Source organism: Mauremys reevesii, linkage group 7 (genome assembly GCF_016161935.1).
Source record: "Mauremys reevesii isolate NIE-2019 linkage group 7, ASM1616193v1, whole genome shotgun sequence".
Lineage (NCBI taxonomy): Eukaryota > Metazoa > Chordata > Testudines > Geoemydidae > Mauremys > Mauremys reevesii.
In genome coordinates this window covers 98,544,848-98,572,256 of record NC_052629.1, presented here as the reverse complement: position 1 = coordinate 98,572,256, position 27,409 = coordinate 98,544,848, and the positions used below count along the sequence as shown (strand labels likewise).

At 41.2% G+C, this 27,409-nt stretch overlaps 1 protein-coding gene across 3 annotated transcripts in view; it reads left to right on the top strand.

Annotated features, from left to right (window-relative positions):
- The window catches only part of TKT (transketolase), a 34,913-nt gene extending 8,066 nt beyond the window's left edge, over nucleotides 1-26,847 (top strand). For all 3 annotated transcript variants that reach the window (XM_039480900.1, XM_039480901.1, XM_039480902.1), the window contains exons 2-14: nucleotides 61-178; nucleotides 2,294-2,407; nucleotides 3,290-3,387; nucleotides 7,356-7,547; nucleotides 8,513-8,631; nucleotides 11,482-11,675; nucleotides 12,817-12,981; nucleotides 14,272-14,428; nucleotides 18,927-19,057; nucleotides 21,362-21,445; nucleotides 21,650-21,743; nucleotides 23,963-24,085; nucleotides 26,538-26,847. In XM_039480900.1, coding sequence (XP_039336834.1) covers nucleotides 61-178; nucleotides 2,294-2,407; nucleotides 3,290-3,387; nucleotides 7,356-7,547; nucleotides 8,513-8,631; nucleotides 11,482-11,675; nucleotides 12,817-12,981; nucleotides 14,272-14,428; nucleotides 18,927-19,057; nucleotides 21,362-21,445; nucleotides 21,650-21,743; nucleotides 23,963-24,085; nucleotides 26,538-26,725 — 1,777 coding nt within the window. In that variant the 3' untranslated portion in view covers nucleotides 26,726-26,847. The remainder of the gene's footprint in view (nucleotides 1-60; nucleotides 179-2,293; nucleotides 2,408-3,289; nucleotides 3,388-7,355; nucleotides 7,548-8,512; nucleotides 8,632-11,481; nucleotides 11,676-12,816; nucleotides 12,982-14,271; nucleotides 14,429-18,926; nucleotides 19,058-21,361; nucleotides 21,446-21,649; nucleotides 21,744-23,962; nucleotides 24,086-26,537) is intronic.
- Nucleotides 26,848-27,409: the final 562 nt, after the last annotated feature.

The following is a 27,409-nucleotide window of genomic DNA, read 5'->3' as shown; positions in this document are numbered from 1 at the left end:
ATATGAATGCAAGTTGACAGTGGGCAGCAGTGATAATCATGTGTTTGCTTTGACTTGTAGCCACCCGACATCATGTTGCAGTGCTGCGGAGATCATGTCTGTGCTCTTTTTTCATACCATGAGGTACAAAGCAAAAGATCCCCGAAACCCCAGCAATGACCGGTTTGTACTCTCAAAGGTAAGAACCAGAACTAGCTGTGGTATACCTTCTCAGTCTAATTCATAGATTAGTTGTTTATTAAATAAACATACCTGTTTTCTTGACTAATGTTCACTGTAATTCTTTAGGATTCTTATCAGTACACAACTCTAGTAATGACAATACAAATCTTTTCAAAAGAGTTTTAAGATTATTATATGCAATAAAAGAGGAAAATGCCAAATAAAATCTTGCTGAACATGGGAAAGGGTAAGCATAGTGCCTAAAAGGAATTGCCAGTTTTCTATGCATCATTGTGGTGGTGTAACATACAACCTATTGAAGCAGTTAAGTTGTTTAATTACAAATTATATATTCTTTCCTGGTACTGCCCGTGAAATATATCCACAAGCAATGTCATCTTAAGGCAAAGTTTATTTTTTAATGTTGTTCCAAGAAATTATGCCATTATGTATATTTTTAACCCATAAGTTATGGTTGAACTTTTTGTGACATCTCTTCTGTCTGTGGCCATGCAGTCTTTACTGTGATCCTTTCAGAGCTCTGATGTTAAGCTTTGTCAGTTTAGTAATTTGTTGGGAGCCTTCCAAGGAGCATGGTAGGAAGTAACGTTGGTAATTCAGTGGGTGACAGTCTTCCCCTATGCACTAGTGAGGTACTAAAGAGAACAGTGCTCCTGAAGGTGTATTCAGCTAAGACATAAAACAAATGTCCTGACTGCTTGATGTCATCAAAGTTTCCATGGCACTTTTAGTCAAAGTTGGATGATAGCTTGGAATTTTGGCTAAATTTCAGCTCAGGTAATTACATCCTTGCTGTTTACAGTCAGTCTGATGTCCTCTATTCTGAACTGTTCTGTAGTGTTCAATTCTGTTAAACCACTGGCATCTTGCTAGCATCTTCAGTGGCAGATGCAATGATCCCGGAGTATATATTTAAGTTTACAAAGCGCTTTGGAAGACTTTATGATGAGTGGCATTTCAGACGTCAGATGTTGTTAAGTAAAAGTGACAAAAGTACTTGCGGAGCTCTGTACCAAATATTGTTAGACAGTTTGAAACTGCAGAATGGGCTGCAAACAGGGAATCTGAGTTTTGATATGACCAGGCTGAAGTTTGGGACATTACAAAGGTAGTCACCCCCTACAGAGGAAATGTCTATAGCAATTCCTTTAGCCAGCTCTGTCAATCCTTTGTATAAAACAGAAACAGTGCTGGCTCTCAGCTTTCTTGGTGCCTATATGAATTCAGTACCTGGATTATGATGAGAAGCTAGCTAAAGAAACTAGACAAATTTTGAGATGATGCTGATAGGAAGAGGGAATCACTTAAAAGTACTTGATTCTGCTTAGATACCCCCCGCGCCCCAATGTTGACGCCTTCTGCCCTTGAATTGCTAAACTGATCCACAGCTTTGGGTTCCTTTTGGATTCCTAGAGCTATTGGGCGCCAAAGTAGCCATGGTTACATAAAATGACCATTTCATCTGCAGTTGACCAGAAGATTATACCTATTCATATCAGGTTCAGACCTGGTCACAATGACCTGTGGAGTCAAGACCTCTAATCTTGCTTGTTATTACTCACTGTATCTAATCTTAAATCCATACACCCTCAAAAAGATCCAGGTGGAGCAAAACTCAACATCCCATCTGTTCAGCAACACTAGTGGCCATGGGTATATCACCCAGTACTTCATTCTCTGCACTGGCTACTCATCAAATAGAGTCCAAATTAAGGTGTCTTTCTTGATACTTGAAGTCTTCTGTGAGATTAGGCCTGCCTACCTGAGCGAGAACCTATCCCTACTCAAGTATGATATTCTAGAAGAGCTTTAAAATAGGTACGAGGGAAGTCACATTCAGTCTTTCTTGGCTAGAAGTCTAATTATTGTAGTGCAGACCTTGACCATGGAGAGAGTAAAAGTAAGAATCTGTGGAAATCCCAGGTCTCTGAAAGGAACTCAAAGGGTTTAGAGGCAATATGAAGCATTGATTTGTTTGCAAGCATTTTAGAACTTGGTCCCTTAAAAAGTAACTTTTTAATTTATCATATTTACACATTTTTATTTTGTCTTGGTATCGAGATACTGTGGGAAGTTGTTCTTTGTTTAGAATTTGTTTTTTTCCTTCTAGGGCCACGCGGCACCAATTCTGTATGCTGCCTGGGCAGAGGCAGGCTTCCTACAAGAACCAGAATTATTAAACTTGAGGAAAATTGATTCCATTTTGGAAGGACACCCTGTACCAGTGAGTATTTAAGGAATAAGCTTAATAATTATTAAAATTGGAGCTTCATGTGAATCAGGAAGTACATGCATCTTATGCAACAAGTTCTATTTGCTAACTACTGCACAGTAAAGATAAAAGTTGTGGGATTTTTTTTTTAAGAAGATGGTAGCACCTGTGGTTAGAAAAATAGAGAATTGGATGTCCCAATAGAAGTGGATGCCCAAGAATATGAATCTTAACATTTTAGTAAAGTTATAAACACCAATGAAGTTCCCATACAAACCACTTTTATGGAGTTCCAGCATGGCTCATCTTCTTTCCCTGTGGGGGAACTCTGAGGTAGCATCTCCTGGTTTCAAAGGAAGCTTATCTGATTGCCTCAGTGGCTTTTCACCCCCACTCCTGCTCGAGCCTCCCATCCAGAGCCATTAGCTCTTTGCTGTCACTACCACAGGGAGAAAAGTAAGAGAGAGTTTTTTCAAGCAAGGCACCTCAGATTATTTATTGGAAGCTAATGCTGTTCTTTTCAATGTCAACTCCTGATCTACCACTTCCACCCTGTCTCTGACGGGATCAATTTATTGTTGCAGGCCAGTTAGTCAGTGACACTGGGGCTGCTAAGCCAGCTGTACTGCCAGTGAAGAAGCATGACAAGGCAGCATGCTTAGGGACTTTGACTCCATTCAAATGTGCTGAAATCTACAAGCTTGATTTAGAGTGGATCTTGGCCTGGGCCTATCTCCTTAATCTCTTCTTAGTGCCAGATTGGAATCCTGTCCTTCTGCTGTGAGAGTCTACTTGAGTGGGAATGGGCTTTCTCATCAAGACAGGATTTAGTCCTGTGAATTTAGTCGCAGAAATTCTTAACTGCAAAGTAACTGTTGCTTTTTTTATTTTCAGAAACAACCCTTCACTGATGTAGCTACTGGATCCCTTGGTCAGGGACTTGGTGCTGCCTGTGGTATGGCCTATACTGGCAAATACTTTGATAAAGCCAGGTAATCTTTTTCAGTGTTTAGTGTTTGTAGATGTGTAGGGGAGAAAAAAATGCTGAGAAAACAGATTGTGTTCTTACTCTGGTCAAAAATGGTTTATTCCATTATTTTCCACTCCTTACCCCAACTCCAGATTCAGTTTTGAAATTAAAGGTGGTCAGTTGAGAGGTCTAGCTAATAAAATTGCACAGATCCAATGACTGGCAAAAATTGATGCATGCTGTTCCTGTGTAATCAGACAACGTTACAAGGGTGATGTTACTATTCCTGAAGAGAGAAGGTGGCATGCTATGTGGAGCAGCCACTAGCTTTCAGCATATGGAGAACCACTGTTTTTTCAAAGCTGTTATTCTCACAGGGAAGAACCTAGCTGAATATAGTTGTTGTTACAGGGTAAAGACGGGTGGTTAAGAAAATATGAAGCACAAAGACCCGGTTGTGCACCTATTAAAATCAATGGGAACGCTGCTGGGCCGTAAATGGGGGTCCAAAATGTCAACTGAAATCCGTACAACTCCAGTGGAAGAGGAATGACCAATTCTGCCATTTGTAGGGTTAGAGGGCAAAGAAAGTAGATGTCAAAAGACATATCTGTATGAGGAAGAAAGCGATCTAATAAGGTTGATGTCTATTATACGACAGCTTTAGAACACTCAAATGCAGCTTGCTAAGTTAATATAGTATTAAACCCTACACTTCATTAGCTTGAAATCATTTCCTTGAAAGATGATTTGCTGATTTTAATACAGTTGAACAGGTGGTAGTTGTAGGAATAATTTATGCAGTGATTACTGGCAGCAAATAGTGGTACTGCATGTAGTGTTGGAGAGCAGCCAATATGTATGAAATTGTAATTCGTCTGAGTGAATTATGTAGCTTAGGCCAGCATCTTGTGAAGTGTGTTTAAGTAGATGACATTTACTGTGGTAATATGGAATAGTTTAGTAGCTCTTATAATACTTAATTTTAATAGCCTTTTGCTCAATTTTGTTTTAAAATTATATATTTGAAGGTAAATATATTGCTGTTGTGATAGTCAACAGGCAGTATTCGTTTTACACGGAGTCCTATGTGGCCATCCAAAAAAAAATGGTGACAAAAGATAAAGCTTAAAGGGCTGAATCCAGCAGTCCCTGCTCAGGTAATACTCCTGTCACTGTGAGTTTTGCCTAAGAATGAGTTCAGTATTTGCGGAAATAGTCTTCAAAACTATATAATGCTTTTATATTTGCTATGGATGATCATGCATATTCTTACTACATAGTTTAGCCCAGTCTGACTTATGGTTTCAAAAATGTAGGTGTTTTTTCTAAGGAGTATACTAAATGGAACGGCTGAAATGAGGAAATAAAATGAGGAAGTAAAAAGCAATCCTCAAATAGTTTCCTGCGTTGTCAGTGGTCTTGCCGAGTCACAGTGACTGTGTTTAACAGGCATGTTCACTCCAGCTTTAATTATAAAAAGATTCATTGTTACAACTCCATTCCCAAGGTTACCTGTATCTTAGCTTGCAGCTGCATTCTATCACCATTACAATTGCCATTAATAAAGCATTTCCTGCCTATCGATATGTCACACAATAGGCTTGAGTCTGGAGGCAAGGGATGTAAGAAGAATACAATATATTTCACATCATATTTATCACTTTTAACAGTTTTTTTTTTTTTTAATTATTTGTGCTCAATAGCATTCTTATACTGGGACACACATTGCCAAGTATTGTGTAAACTTACCTGAGAGGTTTGCACATTTAGAACTGGAGCAGTATTTGGACTAAAATAGTGGAAGATCTTGTGAACTATTAAAGAGATTTTGAATTTGATTTTAAATAACTAGTGGCATAATACAGAATAGTATTTGGGCACAGTCTTACTCCCATTGAAAACTATGTAAAATTTCACAAAGACCTATGCTGAGAATAAACTTTTTTCATGTAAACCAAAAGATTCAAAAAATCAGAATGTTGAAATAGGATAAATGGTATTCTGGAAAAAAAAATAATTTACTATACATGGTTTTCTACACATATGAGAGAAACCCGTCTTTAAAGATATTTAAGCATTTTTTTCCTCTGGAGTTTAATTATTCGCTATCGCATTTTGTAATTTATTTTACATAATTAAATACAAAAATAAATACAATTGACACCTCTCTTTGTGGTTGCTATTTTGGAAATGCATTATAAAGTAGCTACAGGTTTCAGAGTAGCAGCCCTGTTAGTCTGTATCCGCAAAAAGAACAGGAGTACTTGTGGCACCATAGAAACTAACAAATCTATTTGAGCATAAGCTTTGGTGGGCTAAAGCCCACTTCATCGGATGCATGCAGTGGAAAATACAGTAGGAAGATGTGTGTATATATACACAGAGAACATGAAACAATGGGTGTTACCATACACACTCTAACGAGAGTGATCAGTTAAGGTGAGCTATAAGTAGCTACAGTTATGTCATTCAACAAGGATCAATAATTTCAAAAAATAAATGTTCTAGTCAGTTCCTTATCCATGTGGTTCTCTCCTTCCTCCCCGTACAAGAAAGAGAGACAGAAAGAGGAAAAGGGATCAGTTTTCTAGGCTTTCCTTGATTTTCATGTTTTAAAGTGATGCTGTTGGATTAAAAATGATAATATACATATTTAAATAATTTAATTAAGGAAATCCATTTAAATCATTTCAGATTATTAAAACAGAAAGAACATTATAAATGAAACTTACTTTTTTTCTCAGTTTTTATTGTATGCTACATTTTGTTTTTCACTCACTTTGAGATTTTCACACATAAACTGGGTGCCATGCTTTGCTTAAAAATACTGTTTCCATTGGAATGTTTAAAAAAGATGTCTCTATTGGTCTTTGGTTTTGTCCCCGTCCCCCGCAATAAAAGCAAAGTTTGACCTAACTAGGTCAATTAAACTGTGTTACCAACCAACCCACTCTCCCCCACCCAGCACACATACTGACAAGTGCTTATATAAGATGATGAAATTTGGAATAATTACTCCTGAGGGAATTCTGCGCCAAAAAAATTAAAATTCTGCGCACAGTATTTTAAAATTCTGCAGATGTTATTTGTCAAAATAACACTATATAATCACATCATTTTCAATTATTTTGGTAATTTATTTCAAAATACTGTCAGCAAGTATGTTTGTAACAATACAGAGACACACAAAAATTCCCTCAGGAGTGGAGAGTTAAAGAAACCCCTATGACAGCCAAGTTCCTGTTTCTCTGCCTCCCCCCAACCCAGCCAGGGAGCCAGACACTCACACCCCTCCACCCAGAACCCAGCTGCAGGGCCCCCCCAGCTCAAACACTTACATCCCCTACCCTCCTAGAACCCGGGAACCCAGAGGGAGAAACAACCAGAGGCTGGATCCCAGGCTTGCATGGAGTTTCCTGCATGCCACCTTCTTCCTTCAGGGGGTGCTGGGAACTGCAACAGCTGGGAACCCCCCAGTTCCCTCCCTCTCCCCTTCTCCACAGCCTTGTCTGCTATTTGTGAGCTGGGCTCTGCCAGGTCCAGTGGCCCCTAGTGGTGTCCAACAGCACTGCAGTCAATTTCTGGGTGGGGAAAGAAATTCTGCGCACACATCGTTAATTTCTGCATTGCGCAGTGGCACAGAATTCCCCCAGGAGTATTTAACAGACCCAATGGTCCATATATTCCAATATTCTCACTCCAACAGTTTCAGTACCAGATACAACAAACCTCAATCATTTATGCAAGTGTACAACAGCGTAGCAATGGGGGAGTTTAAATCAGACACAGATTGTGTTGGCCAATGTGAAAAAAAATCTAAGGAAAAAGACCATACACTTATAACAGAGAGAGCCTATAATATATTTAGTCAGTTCTGTTTAATGAGATTTGTACTTGTTTTGTGTAATCCTAATTGAATATTTGTGTCTTATTTTTATGTAACTTGACATACTAACTAATTTAAAAAACAAACAAACCCTTTTCTAGCTATCGAGTCTATTGTCTGCTTGGGGATGGGGAACTATCTGAAGGCTCCGTCTGGGAGGCAATGGCCTTTGCTGGGTTCTACAAGCTGGACAATCTGGTTGCTATACTTGACATTAACCGTCTTGGACAAAGTGACCCTACGCCTCTGCAGCATCGTGTTGAGATCTACCAGAAACGCTGCGAAGCCTTTGGGTATGTGATTGAAAGAAGTTCAATTTCCTGTCTTCTCAAAACCATGTGTTGTGTCTGTTTTCCAGGTATTTTCAAATCTGAATTCAATTCGCTTTAATATGCATATAACGTCTCACAGCACCATGCAGGGTATTCTCCCCACTTGTCAGGATCAGATCCTTGTTTTTGTATTGTAAGAACAATACAAAACTGCAACTTTATTTATTTATTTTTTTTAATAAAGCTCTTTATTCATGTAGATTTATTAGAGGAGCTTATCTGGTACTTTAGGGACCTTACATTGTTTTTAATAAAATATGCAAGAATTATGCATCTGGCTATGTGTACTATATCTCTTGAGAAACAGTGGGTGCCTCAAGTGTACAGGGGGCAGGAAGAAGGGATACAATGTCCTTTTTCTCTTATAGGCATGAAAAACATTGTTCAAATAAATATGTTTTAATATTTGTACTGCTTCCTGGAAGGTCATCAGCTAGCTTAAAGATTTATAATAATTTTTACATGTGTGCACAGAAGTATTTACAGGACCTTATAGAAGCTACACAGGCAAATTATAGTTTGATCCATATTACGCTATTTTACAATTTTATCAGTCTTCAATGTCAGTTCTTATTCATTTTTTAAAAATGTGGCTCACTTGCTCTTGTAATGAAAGGTAGCAGTTACATGGCAAGGAGAGTTGTACAGTGGGTTAGGATAGTGGCCTAAGAGATTAAAGTTCTAGGTTCTGTTGCCCACCCTGCCACTGTTACGCTGTATGGCCGTGGACAATTACCTAATTTCTCTGCTTTATTTTACTCATCTGAAAAAATGTGATTATATTACTGGTTTAATGAGTGTTAGTTAATATTTTTAAAGTGCTTTGAGAGCCTCTTGTATCAGAATGTAGTAGTATTAATTATTACTAACTCTTTCAGAGATTTGTTGCTATAAACCCTTTAGAAACAATCTGTTTGCATTCCTAGCTGGCATGCTCTCATAGTGGATGGGCACAGTGTGGAGGAGCTTTGCAAAGCCTTTGGCCAGACCAAAAATCAACCAACTGCTATTATCGCAAGAACTTTTAAAGGCAAAGGAATATCAGGTAATAACATGGGAATTTAATGGCACATGTCTGTATGATTTACATATGAGGAATGTTTCAAACAGCATTCATAAAGGTATGGTCATTTAAAAGCACATAAGGTATGTAAAGTTAACATTTGAGTGGTTAGAAACAGGCCAAAATCAGACCCTCAGATCTGCAACCTTTTGAATCTGAAACCATCTCTAAACTTTTCTCCAGTTCTATGTTGTATGAGACCAGAATTGCAAGATGGCTGAAATCTGCCCAGACCTCTTGAGGGTCTTTATCACTTGGGACTGAAATTTTATGAGAAGAGCTGGTGAGATTTCAGTGCTGTTGAATATGAACCTGAATTCTAGACACAATTTGGTCTTTCACTGAACCCTGAGCTTAGACTAATCTAGATAATGAAACCTCTCTTTATTCCATCTCTACATTTGGTATATGAAACCCAATTCCTAGATAGAGCTTTTTAAATTTCTGTGTAAAACTTAAGTTTCCAAAGCATTATTAGCTAAATCTTAGATATTTATTTAATCTATTTAAAACAGAGGATGCTGTCCCAGGCCGATCAGGTCTTTGCTTGGTGGACTAGATGGGAATTTGATATGAACTGTGGATCTGATCGTTCTCCTATATGGTGAAACCTGGTGGGGAGGAGACTCCATGATGATTTTCTGCCATTGAATTCCTCCTGCATTCTTCCCTTTGGGAAGACATCAGTGTTTGCCACCCTGCAGAGGAAAGAGAGGGTCTGGCCTACTCACCCGGTGGTTGTTTGAGATGTATACATAACACCAGGACATCTGTGCGGAAGCCTCATGCCTCTGTGGGAACTCTGGGTGCTTAGAGCACCCCCAGCACCACAGTAGAACTTTGCCCACTAATGACTGCCTTTAAGACTCTCCTTAAAGGGGTTTCCCTCACATGGAAGAAGGCCATGGAAAATCAGTCTCAGGCAATATTACTGTATCTTTAAAATTTCCATGGAGACAATACACATCCCCCTGAGGTCAGTTAGCTCTCTTCCTGTCCTGGCCTGCCCTGCCCTCACACTAATCCACAGAGAATCCTCCAATTGACCAGAGGACGGGAGTAGCATTACTGCAGAGGCAGCTGACCTCCTGTGGCTCAGAAGGAGTGATAGTGTGCAGTGTGTCCCAGCCAGAGGCTGTAAATGCCCAGTGTGTGGACAAATATGAAACTAAATCCATGTTAGACATGCAGTACTCAGTGCACCAACACTTGATCATATACCATACTTAATTTTACATAATCGGTAATTCCCATTAAGGTGCATTATACTAGGAAGCAGTTATAGTAGGCTAGCAGCCACTTTAGTCTTGATTGAATTAACTTGGAATTTATGGTGGCACTGAAGACCCTATTTTAAACATTTCATTTGTAGTACTTTTTCCACTGAGATACTGACAACTGAACATATCTAACACTTGTCAGTGTATAGGAAACTAATGTTTCCTCTCATTTCTGCCTAGTACTTGTAAACTACAAGAAGAAATCTGTCCAAACTGGTTGTACTTCTCAGGTATTATTGACTGACTGACAGCTTTATATTGGTTCTTGCATGGCAAGAAATGCATGCTGGCTACATGACACTGTGCCTATAATAAAAATGCCAGCTATACTCCGGCGTGCACTAAGGACTCTGCCATTGTTGAATTTGAAGACAAATTTTAAGTGGGAGGATGTGAATTCCTCTTTCTGATCACCTAACGGATCAGTAGAAGTTGGAATGCATAATGCTCATCTTTTCATTACATAAGCAAGCAAGAGTAGTGGAGTTCTGCCAAGGCTTATGTTCTTCTCCCAGTACTGTTAGGCACACAAGGTTAAAACTGTATGTAACTATTTAATTAAGATTGTAAAATTTTATGTCTTGCTTAATATATATGGAGATATACCTATCTCATAGAGCTGGAAGGGACCTTGAAAGGTTATTGAGTCCAGTCCCCTGCCTTCACTAGCAGGACCAAGTACTGTCCCTGCCAGTTTTTTTTTATTTTTATTTTTTTTGCCCCAGATCCTTAAATGGCCCCCTCAAGGACTGAACTCACAACGTTGGGTTTCGCAGGCTAATGCTCAAACCACTGAACTATCCGTCCCCCCCATCCTTGAATAGGTACATAAATGATGGGATGTTAGTGTAGTTTTTGAGGAGTGAATGCTGGTATTTGCTGACACTGTAGGTATGTTTACACTGCAGTCAGAGGTGCATTTGCAGCATGGGTTGGCGTACCTGCCCTAGCTTTAATTTAGCTAGCATGGGTAAAAATAACAGTGACGGCATGGCGGCATGGGCTTCAGCATGGGATGTAGAAACCCGCCGGGGACCCTGGGTGCATATTTACCTTGCTAGCCTGCACTAGAGCCTGTGCGCTGTGTCTTCACTGCTGTTTTTAGCCATGCTAGATTGCAGCGAGTGCAGGTATGCCCACCCGAGCTGCAGTCACATCTCCGGTTGCAGTGAAGACATGCCCTTCATATGAAATTTGTGTATGTGTTTGGTATTTAAATTCTGTTACTATTATGGGGCCAAGGCTTGTAGGTGCTCAGTGCACAATTCCAGGTGGTACCACTGGGAGTTCCATGCATGGAATGGCTGCTGCTCCAGGCCCATAGATGTAGAATACCTAGGATTTGATCTTTTCTGTTCTGTTACGCATTAACATTTTTTTATTTGCTTGATGCTAACAAATGATGTAGTTACTGTTCACGATGCATAATAGTGAAATCCTTCAATTAGAGCACCCATTGATTTCAGCACTTTCATCTTGGTAAGGACTGTGAGACTAAGGGTTTTAATTCCTTTTGTTATATATTCCATTTTATTATATATTTTAAATGCAGGTATTGAAGATAAGGAAAACTGGCATGGTAAGCCCCTCCCAAAAGACAAGGCTGAACAAATCATTCAGGAAATTGATGACAAAATCCAGAGCAAGAAAAAGCTTTCCCCAGCCCTCCCAGAAGAGGATGCACCAGTCGTAAATATTAGAAACATTAAGATGTCATCTCCACCAAATTACAAACTAGGAGAAAAGGTACCATGCTGTCTACTAACACATACCTATTTTACAGATGAGAGGGAGGGAAAAAATGCTGTCCAGGAAAGTGCTTCCTTGTACTTTCTATTCTGTTGGGTGAATTATTTACCAAATGAATGACAATGAATTCTGGGTCTTACCCTAGACCCTGTATAAATAAAAACAGTTCTCTTTTTGTGCGGTGTCCTTCACCTGTCTACCATAAATGCTCCCCATTCATTTCCTTTTTTAACTCTGCTCCTCTGCCCCACACTTCTGCCATGTGACCTTCCTGATGCTGGGAGATAGTGTGTTTAAATGGGTTGGGTTTTTATTTAGAAAGGGCTAAATCATGTTCCCCTTATTCACATGATGAGATGTACACCTGTGGAGTTACACGATGGGGCAAATGGGAGCAGAATTGAAACCATTGACTTAAAAGAGACTAGCTGCGTGAATATGATGACACGGGTTTGACTCCGAATTTCCAATGTGGTAGTTGGGAGGGACTCGCTGATTGCCTCAAACCCTTTAATATTGGTGTGAGTTTAAGTCATTGGTTGTCCACGCTGTTTAAGAAATTGCCATGTATCCTGCATTCAAGTAGAAGTTTAAAGGGCAAAGAATTGTGGGCGAGTCCTCTATAGCAGCTCTTCAGTGATGTTTGAGAACATCAGTGTGTGGAAGTCACTTGTGTGGCTGAATATAAGTATTCAATTTCCATAGAGTTGTTAATATTTTCACCTTGTTGAAGTGCTCAGCCAAAAATAAATCAGAGAGAAGAACAAAGTTGTTTGTTGAATGTTTATACCACATGGAATTTTGTTCTACATTTTTTTTTTTTAAAGTCTGAACAGGCAGTTTTATGACTATGCAGATGGTAGATTATAGACATCATGTCTGGATCTAAAGAAAAGCAAGTATATATGTGTTCTATGCAGACTAAATAGACCTGACACTGCATTGTATTGCATTTCCCCTACTGTTTTCTCTTCTGACTTCTGAATTGGGTTTATTACGTTTCTTGTATGTGTCTTAATAGTTTACATTTAAAATCTTGATAGAGTTTACACTTAATAAAATTTTAACATACCTCAAACAAACAAAAAAATCCCATTCAGAATCTAATAACAGCACTGCTTTATTTTCCTCTTCAAAGATGGCTACCCGCAAAGCTTATGGCCTTGCACTTGCAAAATTGGGCCATGCCAACGACCGAGTAATTGCTTTAGATGGAGACACAAAGAATTCCACCTTCTCTGACCTGTTTAAGAAAGAACATCCCAGCCGCTTCATTGAATGCTATATTGCTGAACAGAACATGGTAATTATTTCCTTTGCTCTGTGAAATACTGTGTACCCTGCAGCAGCAGATGAGATTTTTAGATAATTTTGTCCTGATGATAAATGTTTTAGCATTTGATTTTAGGTGTTTATCCAGGCATTGTAATTTGATTTGCCCTCTGCTTAGAAAAAACTGCATGGCAGGAATAACAACACAATGGAAATGCGTCTTCAACAGATTATTAAAAAACCCCCCACGACATTTGGCTTCTTAGCAGAACTTGCAAAGAGACAAAGAGTATATGTAACAACAACATATCCCACAACATGATCTGTGCAGAGTAAGCTCAAGAGACTTGTTAACTCTCACTTCTGACTGGAAATAGAATGGCATAGCTTAACAATCTGCAACACAAGAGTGGGTGTAAAAATTTGAGGACAGAGGGAAAAAATTAGGCAATATTGTCCTCGTGGTTTTTATAATGACAGGGTTAAAAATCTTATGTCAGAGAATAATACAATGTTCTTTCAGCTAAATTCTGTCTGACACGTGTGCAACCTCACTGAAGCAAATGAAACTGCCTGGGTGTAAGTGAGAGCAGAATTGGTCTCTGGCCATTGGTTTTCAATAACTTGTAGCCTAAGGACCACAGGATCTCCTCTTGCATGTTTCATTTCAGTATACTTGCAGTGACTTCCGTGAAGTTACTCCTAATTTATGTTCGTGTCAGTGAGAGAAAATCAGCCCTAAGAGCAGAATAATATCTCTGGGATAATGAAATAAAAGGTACTGTGTAAATGTATCAAGGGATTCTAGTGATTCTCTGTTATGCACTCATCTACACTGGTGAAGCACTTTTTTGGTAGATGTCAGTCCAAAGCAAAGGTAGACAAACCCGTCCATAGCTGTTAACATCATCACTCTCCACATATTGGAGGTAGTAAAATCTCCAGATTTGAAAATGCACAGCCTTCATTTACAGAAAAAGAAAAGAGGGAGTCAAGTCTGAGAGTCCTCAGAATGGCTGCCTGGAAATAGGTGAAGAAAAGGTATTGATGCTACACAAACAATCAATAAGAATTAATAAATAGAATGAACGCTACTGGGGTTTCCAGAGCAGAAGGATTGAGTGGGAGAAATTGCCTTTGCTTTCCTTAAATGAAGATCCAGTTAATAGGGACAAGATTTGAAGTTAGTGAAAGAGAGAGATTTTAGGTAGGAATTTCTGAGGTATTCGTCACAAGAAATAGAGGCTTCACAGTGAACGCTCCCACAGACCATTGTGTCCCCTTTCCTGTTAATTGACTTCCCTCTTCTTGCTCCTCCCAGGTGAGCATTGCAGTTGGCTGTGCCACTCGCGACAGGACTGTTGCTTTTGCGAGTGCTTTTGCCACCTTTTTCACCAGAGCTTTTGATCAGATCCGTATGGCTGCCATTTCTGAGAGTAACATCAATCTCTGTGGCTCTCACTGTGGCGTTTCTATTGGTAAGTGCAACCTGGGGTTATTTACCAGAAATATTCAGTGGCTTCAGTGATGACCATTCCCATCTTTGCTATTGACTTGCTGTGTGACTTCGATAGTCACTTGCTGTCTCTGCCTCATTTTCCCCATCCCTAAAATGGGAGAATAACGATACCAACTTTTGTCCAGCGCCTTGAGATCTATGAATGAAAGATACTACGTCCATCTTAGATATTAGTAGATTTTTATTATTGTTGTGGGAGATAGGGCTTGCTATTTAAACTTACCCATTTGATATAATAATTTTGACTTATCACAGTATTTCTTACTTACTGTAGTTGTTAATAAACTTATTAAAACTAAACTTCCTGATGTTACAGATAGCTTAGAAAACTAGGATCTGTGAAGTAGGTGCACAGTTAAGGAATTTGCAGTACCCCTTCCAGGTTTTGCTTACCTCCACAACTGCCCAGTGCATGTCTGTTCATATTGGGGGATGGAGCAGGCGAAAAGCATAAAGATTGCAAAATGAAAGCAGGAGCAGATTTTCATATTGTGTGTGTATTCGTAAATGTACATAAATAAGCTATGCTAATATATAAATTATACAGTATAATGGCATCCACACTAGGGATCTGTACCGCTTTAACTTTACCACAAGCCAATATAAAGCAGTACAAAAACTTCCTGTAGACAAGCTGGAAGATAGAGCCTTGTCCCAGCTCAGTGGATGGTCATGTGCTATATGTCTTCATAGCAAACACTTAGTTTGTCTATGCTGGCACTTCGTTGGCAAAACTTTTGTCATTCAGGGGTGTTTAAAAAAAAAAAAATCCTCCCAAACGATAAAAGTTTTACCGACGAAAAGCACCAGTGTGACCAGCGCTTTGTCAGCATGGGCGCTCTCCTGCCAACAAAGCCACTCTCTTCTGCCGACAAACAGCAGCTACACTGCTTGCCATTTAGCAACACAGCTGTAGCAGCACAGCCATGTCGCTAAAAGCCTCATAATGTAGCCGTAGGTGAGTGTCTCCACACCCACTATAGCATATGGGATTATGGCTTGGGTGTATCAGTAAGAGTTTTTCTTTACAAACCTTGTTCCTGTAAAGTAGAGGTGGGCAAACTACAGCCTGTGGGCCACATCCGGCCCACGGGACTGTCCTGCCCGTCCCCTGAGCTCCTGGCCCGGGAGGCTAGCTCCCAGCCCCTCCCCTGCTGTCCCCTCTCCCCCGCAGCCTCAGCTCGATCGTTCCACTGCCAGCGCAGAGCTCTGGGCGTCGGGGCTGTGAGCTCCTGGGTCAGCGCAGCTGCAGAGCCCGGCCTGACCCCGTGATCTGTGCTGCATGGTGGCTGTAGCACTGCCAGCCACCGGTGCTCCAGGCAGTGCAGTAAGGGGGCGGGGGGCTGGATGCAGGGCAGGGGAGTTTGGGGTGGTGGTCAGGGGGCAGGGATGTGGATAGGGGTCAGGGTGGGTGGTCAGGAGGAACAGGGAGTTGAATGGGGGCAGGGGTCTCAGGGAGGGCAGTCAGGAAGGAGTGGGGGGGTTGGCTGGGGCGGCAGGGGGCAATCAGGGGCAGGAGTTCCGGGTGCAGTCGGGGGACAGGGAGAAGGGGTGATTGGCTGGGGCAGGGGTCCCAGGGGAGCTGTCAGGAATGAGAGGAGGGGTTGGATGGGGCAGCAGGGGTCCGGGGGCGATCAGGGGACAGGGAGCGGGGGTGTGTGGATGGGGCAGGGGTCCCAGAGGGGCTGTCAGGGAACGGGGGTGGGGGGGTTGGATTTGGGCAGGGGCAGATAGGAGGTGGGAGCCGGGCCATGGCAGCCTCCCCTAACCGGCCCTCCATACAATTTCCAAAACCTGATGCAGCCCTCAGGCCAAAAAGTTTGCCCGCCCCTGCTGTAAAGACTAGTCCTCCCTCCTTTTCATAGTCTGTGGCTCCCACAGTCTAATGCTAATGAGTTTAACCAGCAGCAAAAGCTAAAGGAACAAGAGCCTCTTCCCCATCAGAGAAATCAGTGTTTATTTTTAGCCTTCACGGGCTGGGGAAAATGAGACTCCAATAACTAGCTGAACTGCCTTTATGAGAGCAGTGATTTCTGATCTGCTTCACGGCCTCTGTCATTTGGACTGTTTTACCGTGGAGCTACAGTTGGGGACTCCATAGTTATGGTTATAAGACCGTTTCCATTATAAGTTGGATTTTGTCCCCACTTCTAACCTTTTTAAAAAAACTTCTTTGCACCTAAAATTTTGTATGTCTACCAACAGTCTTGCAAAGGAGAATATTTGGGAAAAATTGGAAAAAGTCCTTTTGAGATAGGAGGGCTCAAAAAGAATTGTTGTTTACATTGTTTGGGGGGAAAAAAATTTTTTTTATAGAAACCCATGGCTCTCACTGAGTTCAGAACCTGAACTGGCCAGTGGTGGAAATTAACTGTGAAGATTGGGCACACAACTGTGTGTGATCCTGGGCTTCTGTGGTTTAGAAAATTGGGCAATAAAATTAATGAACGGTCAGAGTCAGGTTTGTAAATATGTACTTTAAACAACAACAAAAAACTAGCTAGTCACCTGATTAGATCAGAATGGTTTGAGCCATTACAGTGTGCTGTAGGAGCCAATAAATGGACAGTATAAATGTATATGAACAGAAGTGACAATGTGTACATGATTGTCTTAAATATCTGTGCCGTCTTAATGATTGTTTTAATGTACAATATTAGTGATTATAACATGCTGACAAATCACGTGACATTTTGTAATTCAAGCCATTTTGCGAGGAGTTCAAAACCCCAACATTCTTGGGTTTTGTTGGAGGCAGGGGGGTTGTTATATATGTAACTTGAATCATTTTCTATTCTTAAGTATCAGAGGGGCAGCCGTGTTAGTCTGGATCTGTAAAAGCAGCAGAGAGTCCTGTGGCACCTTATAGACTAACAGACGTTTTGGAGCATGAGCTTTCGTGGGTGAATACATCCGACGAAGTGGGTATTCACCCACGAAAGCTCATGCTCCAATACATCTGTTAGTCTATAACGTGCCACAGGATTCTTTGCTGCTTTTTCTGTTCTTAGTTGCCCTTGTATGCCAAATTTCTGCTTTGACAGGATTTTTACTTAAATAGTAATTTTTGGGCAGAACTGTGTCTTAATACTTATCTGTAAAGCACCTTGAACATTGTTGGTGCTAAACAATAGCGGATAATATTGAAGGTGGATTGTAAATGCCTGAAATAGAAGTGGAACTAACACTAGAATCTTTATCTTGGGTTTTGATTCAATTGCCTGTTAATATTGTTGAATTTCAGGGTTTTTTGCTTTGTCCATTAGTTGTTGCTCTGCCTTTCTGCTTACCACTGTCAATGGGAAGCATAACCACTGTGCAGCCCTAATGATGGGAAAACTCCTATTGAAGTCCTATTCAGTGCAAGTGCTTGTATGTACGTGGATGTCAGTGGGAGGTTTTCCCCATGTAGGTTAAGGCCCCTTGTTCACTTTTGCCCTGGTTTGGACATTATTTTCATTGAGCTTATGTAGCAGCCAGGGTTTGGTACTTTTTTCTTTCTTTCTTTCTTTTTTTTTGGTAGTGTTGAAAATTCCTCTGGTGTGTTTTTTGGGGTGGGGGTGAGGAAGGGGCTTCTCTTTCAAAAACACACTCTTCTTGTCAACTCTTTTGTAACCTCTTTTGTAGCAGTTAGTGGGCTCGTACAGAAAGGCTTTGCTCCTGATTGTCCTTTGCCATTGCAGGCAGTGACATGATTGGATTCAGGAGTCTTTGAAGGGTTAGTCTGGAATAGTGCCATCTCCAGAGCCCCATTACATAAGGGCATTCTGTTGGGGTTTTTTTTTAAACTGTGATGACTCATGGCATACAGAACACTTTTCTGTGTCGAGTCTTTTTATAGACCTGCAATTTATGCCATAGGTACTTGAAGAGTTAAATGAATAATATCTGTACTTTTTACTGCTCTTTCATGAGACTATTTACTACAATATATGGATCCTCATTTAGTCTTTTAAACAAACATAAAAATCTGAAAATAATCATATCAAATGGGCTGTTAACTGTTGATGAAATAGAAGTGATTCTCCTTTCACATTTCCAGCAGTCTAAATCCAGAGTGACACCATTTTACTTGAACGTAACTTTTGCTCACAAAACTTGTGTTGAACTGTAAATCTGAAGGTGCTTTGATATCTTATAGCTCCTCTTCTTTCTTCCGTACACTTCCTGTTTTAGTTGCTTCCTTCTTTACTATTGTTTTGTTGTTGCATTTTATTTTTCTGTTTTTTTTCTTTATAACCCTAGTTCTCTTTCTTTTTAGTTTCCTTCTGTCTTCTTATTTACTGTTTAGATGGGTCCAAGTTTAAAGAGAAGATGATTCTTTTCTGAAGCAGGTAGACTTGCATGTCCTCTGTGTGCCTGATATATAAATATATATAATTTTGACCTTCTCTGCTGTAATGAGTCCCAGAGCAGATTTTCATTCCATTTTGTGCTTGTTTTTTTCCTTCTTTTAGGAGAGGATGGACCTTCTCAGATGGGGCTGGAAGATCTGTGCATGTTCCGTGCTGTTCCCAATTCAACTGTCTTTTATCCTAGCGATGCTGTATCCACTGAAAAAGCAGTAGAAATAGCTGCTAACACTAAGGTTTATGCCGTTGCATTTCTGATTTGGAAAATATGTATTTGTTTTAAATGTATTTTTTTTTTATAAGTGATGGAAATTTTGTTTGTTACTAGCCCATCTTTTGTATGCCTCAGTTTCAAAGGCATTGGCATTGTGGCAGCACATTTCCTTCAGTTAGAGAGGTCTGATGATATGTCTATACTGGAGTTGCAGGTGTGATTTCCAGCTTGGATAGATGTTGTCATGCTGTGTGGAGTGTCTAAAGGCACTGTCAAAAGACAGGGCAGACACCCCAAACGGATGGTATCTTCTATAATTAGATTTTCCCTCCACTCCAGAGTCCAAACTGATAGGATGAATTCATGCATAGGTCTCTCCTTCCTGGAGGGAGTTAGAAATGCAATCAACAGGGCCTTTCTCCTTTGATGCTACACAATACCCCATTTGCCTTCAGTGGGCCATCTTGTAGGCAGGACAGGCTTGGTGAGTTACCCAATTACAGAGGTTTAGAATGCAAATGCTCAGTATAATTTATACCGTGGGCTATAGAGGTTATAAGTTACATCAATACATGCAGCATCCTATAAGCATTTTATAAAGTTTAAACACATTCTTGTCGACTTAACATCTAATATCTATTTTGGTAATGCTAACATATTGGCAAGCAAAACTGGTTTCCAGCTATACATTTGTAAGTGTTCAGTGAGGCCTGGGGCCTTGACATAAGCTGCCACCTGATCTGCCAGTGTCACTAAAAATAGAGGCATAGCCACAGTGGTGCAAGCAGCAGGATGGGTTAGTCACCCGAGTACGTGCCTAGGATTTCAGATGGGATTGTACTCGGGGAGGCTAGCCTGTCCTGCTGCTCGCACTTCTGCGTCTGCGCTTCATTTTTAGCACTCTAGCGCAATCAGAGCTAGCATGCATATATCTGCCTGAGCTGGAAATTAGAGCTCCAGTATAGACAAACTCTGCCCCAACTGGTTCTGAGTGCACAAATGGGAGATATGTTGTACTCTAGGGCATGTTCACGTAAATGGTTGAACAATGGTTACACACTGGGTCTAAACTGGTTCAAAAATGGGGGAATGGTACGACGTAACTAGCTCTGATTTGGTAGTTAGTGGGTGGGCAAAAAGTGTAACTTACCCCAGGGTGGTGTTCTTTGGGGGCCACATTCAGCCCAGCTGAGTGTGACTTGGAGACATTGGGGATGGAATAGACAAACATTAAAGCATATGGGGCAGTTCCTCAGCTGGTGTAAGTCACTGTAGCTCCATTGGACCTATGCTAACTTACCCTACCTGAGGATCTGGCCCATTTTCTTCCACTCTCCTGTTAGTGAGGATGCACTTGTGGTTAAGAGATTGGGCTATGAGAGAGATCTAAATTCTGTTGGTGGTGCTGCCAGAGACTTCCTGTGTCACCTTGGGCCAGTCCCTTAACTTCTCTGGGATTTCATTGCCCATCTCACAATGGGGATTTGAGGATAAATCCATTTAAGTTCCTGCTTACTCCAGGCTGCCTTTGACTGAATTTGATCCATTGTCTCCAAAGATTGCTGGCAACAAAAAGTCAGATTCTATAGTCCCTGCTTGTATGAAACTCCTGTTTACTTATTAAAGTTTTTTTGCCTAAACAAAGATTGAATAATCTGAGCTGCTGTTCCTGTGCCTCTCCTAATGCTGCCTTAACGAACGCAGTGTTGAGATGTTGGTGTGTCAGATATGGCCAATAGTAAGAGAGATGCAAAACACAGAACAGGAGAGCAAGAGCAAGGGAAAAGAGGGATGGAATACAGGTAGTTGTTTGTTAAAAGAATTGGTACTTTCCTTTAAAAGAGCATTTGAACATGAACAGAAAGAATATGAACGTCCTTGCTTTTAGCTGAGGCTTTCCTCTTGCCTAGTTTGCTTTGATCTTCAAGCTGCTAGACTGGCTAGAGATTTTAGCTTTTCTAGCAGCGTGGTAAGATTTTAAATCCTAATTAGGCCAGGTAGGATTTTCATTTCCAGAAGCAAAGACTGGATGACCTTTGGAAGAGAAGTAAGATATTAAATTGCTTGTGCACCATGAAAAAGAGGTTAACTGTGCAGCGATGACTGAGAGTAGGGTAACTGAAAAGCACTAGTGATGGATTTAGGGAGAGTTGTTGGGCAGGAAAGGTCACTCAATAAAACCACTGATAATATCGAAGGGATGAAACCAGAGCTAAGTGGAATGAAAAAAAACAATTTCTGGAAAGTTTGTTTTATGTGTATAAAAATTAGAATGCCTTAGCCACAGCTATTTTTGTAACTCAGGCTGTGTTCCTTTTGGAAACAGGGCGTTTGTTTCATAAGGACCAGTCGTCCTGAAAATGAAGTTATCTATAGCAGCAACGAGGACTTCCAGATTGGACAGGCCAAGGTAAGTACTGTCCAGAGAACTGTGCCATCTGAAATAACATACCAGGTTCCTTCTCAAAACCCCTTCTTCTCCAGGGTATTCTGTCTCCACCTAGTCAATATGTAAAGAAAACTAAAGGAGTCTTAGTCAAATAACCATCAACAATATTTATCATAAAGAGGAAACTAAAAAAATATATAATTCTTATTTGCCTTTTCCTCTCAGGTGGTGGTCAAGAGTAAGGATGACCAGGTCACTGTTGTTGGAGCAGGAGTGACTCTGCACGAGGCACTAGCTGCAGCAGAGCAGCTGAAGAAAGGTAAATGGAGATTACTTGTCTGTAACTAGACCTAAAGAAATCAGTATCAGCCAGCCTGATTGCTGGATAGCTGAGTCTTCTGTACAGATAAATGTAAACTCTACTAATCAGAAACTCATTTAAAAACATGTTATAGAACAGCTGATCTCCTGTTAATTGAAATATCCCAATATGCATCCCATCCTGTAAATCTTCAGTCCTGTGAGTAATCCTGTTTACTTTAGTGGGGCTGCTAGCAAGAGTATCTGTTGCTTCTCTGTTTTCTTTAACCAATCAGAATATACTAATACAGCATACAATGGCACACAGGCTGGCTACCATTGAACTACGCCAACAACCAGGACTCAAAATGATAAAATCTGCCTTGGGTTACAAATACCACCTTTCTCTGAAATATTTTTAATATTATCATTTACACTTACTCTTTAAGTCAGGGGTAGGCAACCTATGACACTCATGCCAAAAGCGGCACGCGAGCTGATTTTCAGTGGCACTCACACTGCCCAGATCCTGGCCACCAGTCCGGGGGGCTCTGCATTTTAATTTAATTTTAAATGAAGCTTCTTAAACATTTTAAAAACCTTATTTACTTTACATACAACAATAATTTAGTTATATATTATAGACTTATAGAAAGAGACCTTCTAAAAACGTTAAAATGTATTACTGGCACGCGAAACCTTAAATTAGAGTGAATAAATGAAGATTCGACACACCACTTCTGAAAGGTTGCCGACCCCTGCTTTAAGTCCTGCATTATTTTATCACCGTAGTTTTTGATTATGCCTTATATATTGTTTGTTTGAAGATGGATTAATATACTGCAGTAAGCCAAAGCTTTTCTAGGATATTTGGCTCAGTACTAATTTATTTTTTTTATTGTGCCCAGAATGTGCTAAACGCTATATAAGGATGTGATTCATTGTGTCGGCACACTTAACTCGGTTTCAGTTAAGAGGCGAACTGAATAACCAATCTGACCTGTTTATTTGAAATGTTCTGCATAAATTATTTGCTATAATAGGAATAAGATAATTGAAATAGGACTTTGGTTCATAATGCTTCTTGCTGTAGGCATGTTTCATTGCTAACTTGATTTTTTGATCAGTGCCTCAGCATTCAAATAGAAGCAGGAAGCCTTTATCCTTTGACAATGTTCTAGTCCACTGACATCTCTCGGAGTAAACAAAAATCCTTCAATGGAATAATAGGAGAATGTGACTAACACAGTCCAGCTCTTAATTCAATAGCCTGTGCCCAAGAATAGATTACAAGATATTCAGAGTGTAATACAATTAATGCTTCAGATGGCTTAGTGGGCAGCTCTGCACACTGTCCCTGGGTAGACAGAGGCTCTACCATGACCTTGAGCTGCTTGCGGCATTTTGTAAGTTTGATTCTTAGGGCCAGATTCTCCTTTTGCACTGTCACTGCTTTGCACTTCACCGCAAGCCCATAAGTCAGTATAACCAGCCACAGAGGGGTCATCCCATTGTAGGGGCATCCTCTGATGTCCTAGAGCTGACATAGCGGCTCCTAAGCCATCCCCTGACTGTCAGCATAATGTGGCAGAGGTTTCCTTGTGCCTCAGCGATTCCTGGCTGTTGTATTGGCCCCTTGCGGTGGTTGGTAGTTGGTACAAGTTAGACCAGGCTTCAGGCTGCTCTGACATATGTGAAAGCTGGCTCAGCATGCAGCCAGCGCAAGAACAGGGAGGAGCTAAAGTAGCTTGAAGCCATTTTGTACGTGCCCTTGAGTTGTGCTGTGCCTTAGCAGACAGCCTGGGCCTCGGACTCTGAGTTAATGGCAGAGTAAACTCAGATTGTGTTGCTGGCCAGAGGAGAAGTAGGAATTGTGGCTTGTGAAATTCAAACAGTTTGCAAGTAGCAGATGACCTGCAATAAAGACTGTGTGTGAAAAGCCTTCAGTCTGGGTTCAGCTACCATACTGCACTTACTGTGAGGTAAAGGTCTCTGTGCTGGGAGCTGGAGCCATCTCTGGGGACTGAGCGAATGGGGAGGGAGCATGCATGACTCATGCGTTCAGAATAAAAAAATCTGGAAATCATTCTCTGGAAATCATTAGAGCCATTTTTTCAGTAAATTATGCAAGAGCCTCTCAGGGTTTCGCACTGCATTTCTTACAGAAGTTTTTAACTCTCATATTCTTCAAAGGCACATACTATATTGTACAATAACTTTATAATTCCACTTCTACAGAAAAAATCTACATCCGAGTGATTGATCCATTCACTATAAAACCCTTGGATAAGATGACCATACTTGAAAATGCAAGAGCAACCAAAGGCAGAATTATCACTGTGGAAGACCATTACCCTGAAGGTAAGCTGATTTCAGCTGGTGATAGTAAGGCTATGTTTCAGTCACGGGTATTTTTAATAAAACTCATGGACAGGTGACTGGCCCTAAACAGAAATTCATGGGCCCATGACCTGTCCATGACTTTTACTAAAAATACCTGCCCTGACTAAAACTTGGGCGGTGGGATGACAGTGCTTGGGGGGGCGGGGAGAGGTCTGGGGCCGCCACAGGTGCTGGGGGAGGTGACCTGGGACCTGCTGGTGTAGGGGTTGGCGGGGCTTCCTACCCAGCTCCGTGTCCCTGCAGCTCCTAGGCAGGGGCCAGGGAAGGAGCGCCTCCACTGCTCCCGCCACAAGCACCAGCTGCCATAGCTCCCATTGGCCGGGAACCACAGCCAATGGGAGCTGCGGAGGCGGGGCCTGCAGGCGCTGGCAGAGTGCAGCACGGAGACCTAGGAGCTGCAGGGGGGCCCCGCCCCAAGTAAGCTCCCCCGAACCCATCAAACCCCTAGCCATGGAATCTGTGACTTCTGTGACCTCCGTGACAGACTCACAGCGGTAGTGATAGTCCACAGAGCTGGCCTGTCAAGCCTACAGTCTCTTGACTTTTGAGACTCAGAAATATCATGGCTTATCTCATGGTTTTATTTCTTTTAAAAAAAAAGTTTCCAGCCATCTTCCTTGCAGATTTATCCTTAACAATTGAAACTGATCGTGAGGGGTGAAAGTCTCTGGTTTTTCCTTAAAGTAATGGGTTAATTAGAGGCCACCTGTAGTTATCATTTACTTTAGGGTCCTCCCTTAAAAATGGATCAGGTGAAATCTTGATCCTTCTGTTCCTGCTAATGCTATAGACTCCAGAGGTGGTGGGGTGATTGTGGGACTATGGCGATTGCCTCTCCACACTGGCCAGCAGAGAGCATATATAGCAGCCACTGTGTTAAAAGATGTAATAGATGCCACTGCTATGTGCACTTCCTTGGCATTCCCTGAGTCATTGGGCTTGATTCTGGATTGCTTGGCATACATTCCCATTGTCCTCTCTTCATTCCATAATCTGCAGCAGCGGCCTATTATATTCCCTATCGTTGCTGTGGGATACCTGGAGAGCACCAGGAGGGTAAAAAGTCATGTGCAGGGCCTGTGGCAAATATCTCCTCCCTGCACAAATCTTCAGTGGCTTCCCTGTGTAAAAGAGTCCTGTGGGGGCAAGCCTTTATATTACACGTTTCCATGATCTACGTGTCAGCCTTGTTCTACTTGGTAGGAAAGCATTAAAAGGGACGTCATCAGAGGAACAAACATTAGATGTTGTTACTGTGAGTTTGTCCTAGACTGGTGGTTGTGGTCAGTGTTTCAACACGAGTGAGAGAGCATAATTGTAAATACTGGTCTAGACATGCCATTGTTCCAGGACACCAATGCCGGTAGTTTGATTGAGCCACATGCTTTTTTGCACCTATTCTCAGCTCTGCATAGATGTTTTTACTGTAACTTTGCATGAGTAGATAATTGCCTTGGCAGTGTGAAATTCACTTATTGAGACGGTTACACTGGCTCAGGCACCTACATATGGTGTAGCCCAAGAGAATCAAGCCCATTGTGTCTGCCTCTGCAAGACAGCCTCCAGCAGCTGTTGTTATTAGGTAGCTCCTCTTCGTACCTCTCTCCCAGCATTGTGCAATAACTCAGCCTCAGATTTACAAAGATATTTAGGTACCTAAAGATCGATAGACATCTAGTAGGATTTACAAAATGCCTAAAGCAGAGTGCCTAAATCCCCTTGAATTCAGTAGAGGTTAGGAACCTAACTCAAGGATGGGTTGCACCATTCTCTTGGGTTGCACCATATGTCGGTGGCTGCTGGGCCAGTGTAAATTTGGTGTTAAACTTTATCAGTAGTTTAATTTCACACTGCTGAGGTGATGGTCTTGTCATGGAAAGTTACAGTAAATCTGGCTCTCAGTGCCTGGTTCTGAAAGATGCTGCTGGCCTCTTGAGAGTTCTCTCTATCTTAGATAGATTTATATAGCTCCCCATTACCATAGTATCTGAGCACCTTACAATATCCTTGTGAGATAGGAAAGTTATTCCCATTTTGCAAATGGGAAGCTGAGGCACAGAGAGACTAAAGGTAACATTTTCAAAATCATTTAACTGACTTTCAATAAGACTTAAGCTCCTAAGTGCTTATAGATCACTTAAGGTCTTTTGAAAATTTTACTTGAAGTGACTTGCCCAGGTCACACTCAAAGTCTGTGGTGGAGTGGGGAATTGAACCTAATTTGCCTAAGTCTAGCCTGTAGGAGGTGATAGTGCTGACACTGCAGCCTTATCATGGGAACAAAACAAATGTGTAACCTTTAGATCTTCCAAATTGTCTTTATTTTAATAGCTGCAGGAAGTTGCTTATGCAGAAATAACCTGTTAGCCTAGACACTATGAATGTTATGCATGTTATATTTTTTTCCTAGGTGGCATTGGAGAAGCAGTGTCAGGTGCTGTAGTTGGAGAGCCTGGTATCACAGTCACTCGCTTGGCTGTATCCCATGTGCCAAGAAGTGGGAAACCAGCAGAGCTCCTTAAGATGTTTGGCATTGATAAAGATGCCATTGTGCAGGCTGTTAAAGTGGCAGTTTCCAAATCAAGGAATGCAGAGTAGTTTGAAGCATTGCACGTTGTGTTACATCGGACCAGTGTTCAAAACAATACTGTAACTTGGAGGAGAAGGTGCTTAAAATATTTGCAGAGAAGGTCTAATAAAAATACAAGATTTAAACAAAATAGTGTTAAATCATTTTACTTACATGGGCTTTTATGCATTGCAGTGGTGTCTGAATATAGACATGCTAGTGTCTTTTAGGTCACTTCATACTGTTCTGGAATGTCAGGCTTTTGGGGCATGGAACATGCCTCCATTTATCTCTCACCTGTTTTTCACAATTTTAATTGCCATGTTCCTTAGTTACATAATGTGTTTGTCAGGGTTTATTCCTCTCTCAGGCCAGCAGCTCTCTCTGCTCAATTCTGTAATTAGGTCTGAATGCTCAATTTGTGACTGTGTCAATATTTTTTATAAGAAGCAAGGAAGTCTCAAATGCAGGAATATATCAAGTTGGAGGAGAAGCTCGACTGGATGGTGAACTTCCGTTCAAAGATGCCCCTGAAACAGGTGTATACACTGTGTAATTCCCCCTCCCTCCCCAGCATACTCCAGTTTGAAACACCATCTTTAAGTTCTTCTCACAGGACTTTATATTTGCACCATTGTGATGCTGCCCAGCGGTATCCAGGGTTGTGAGGCACCCTGCTACCACCACCTCAGCATGGGGAAGTTTTGTCTGTA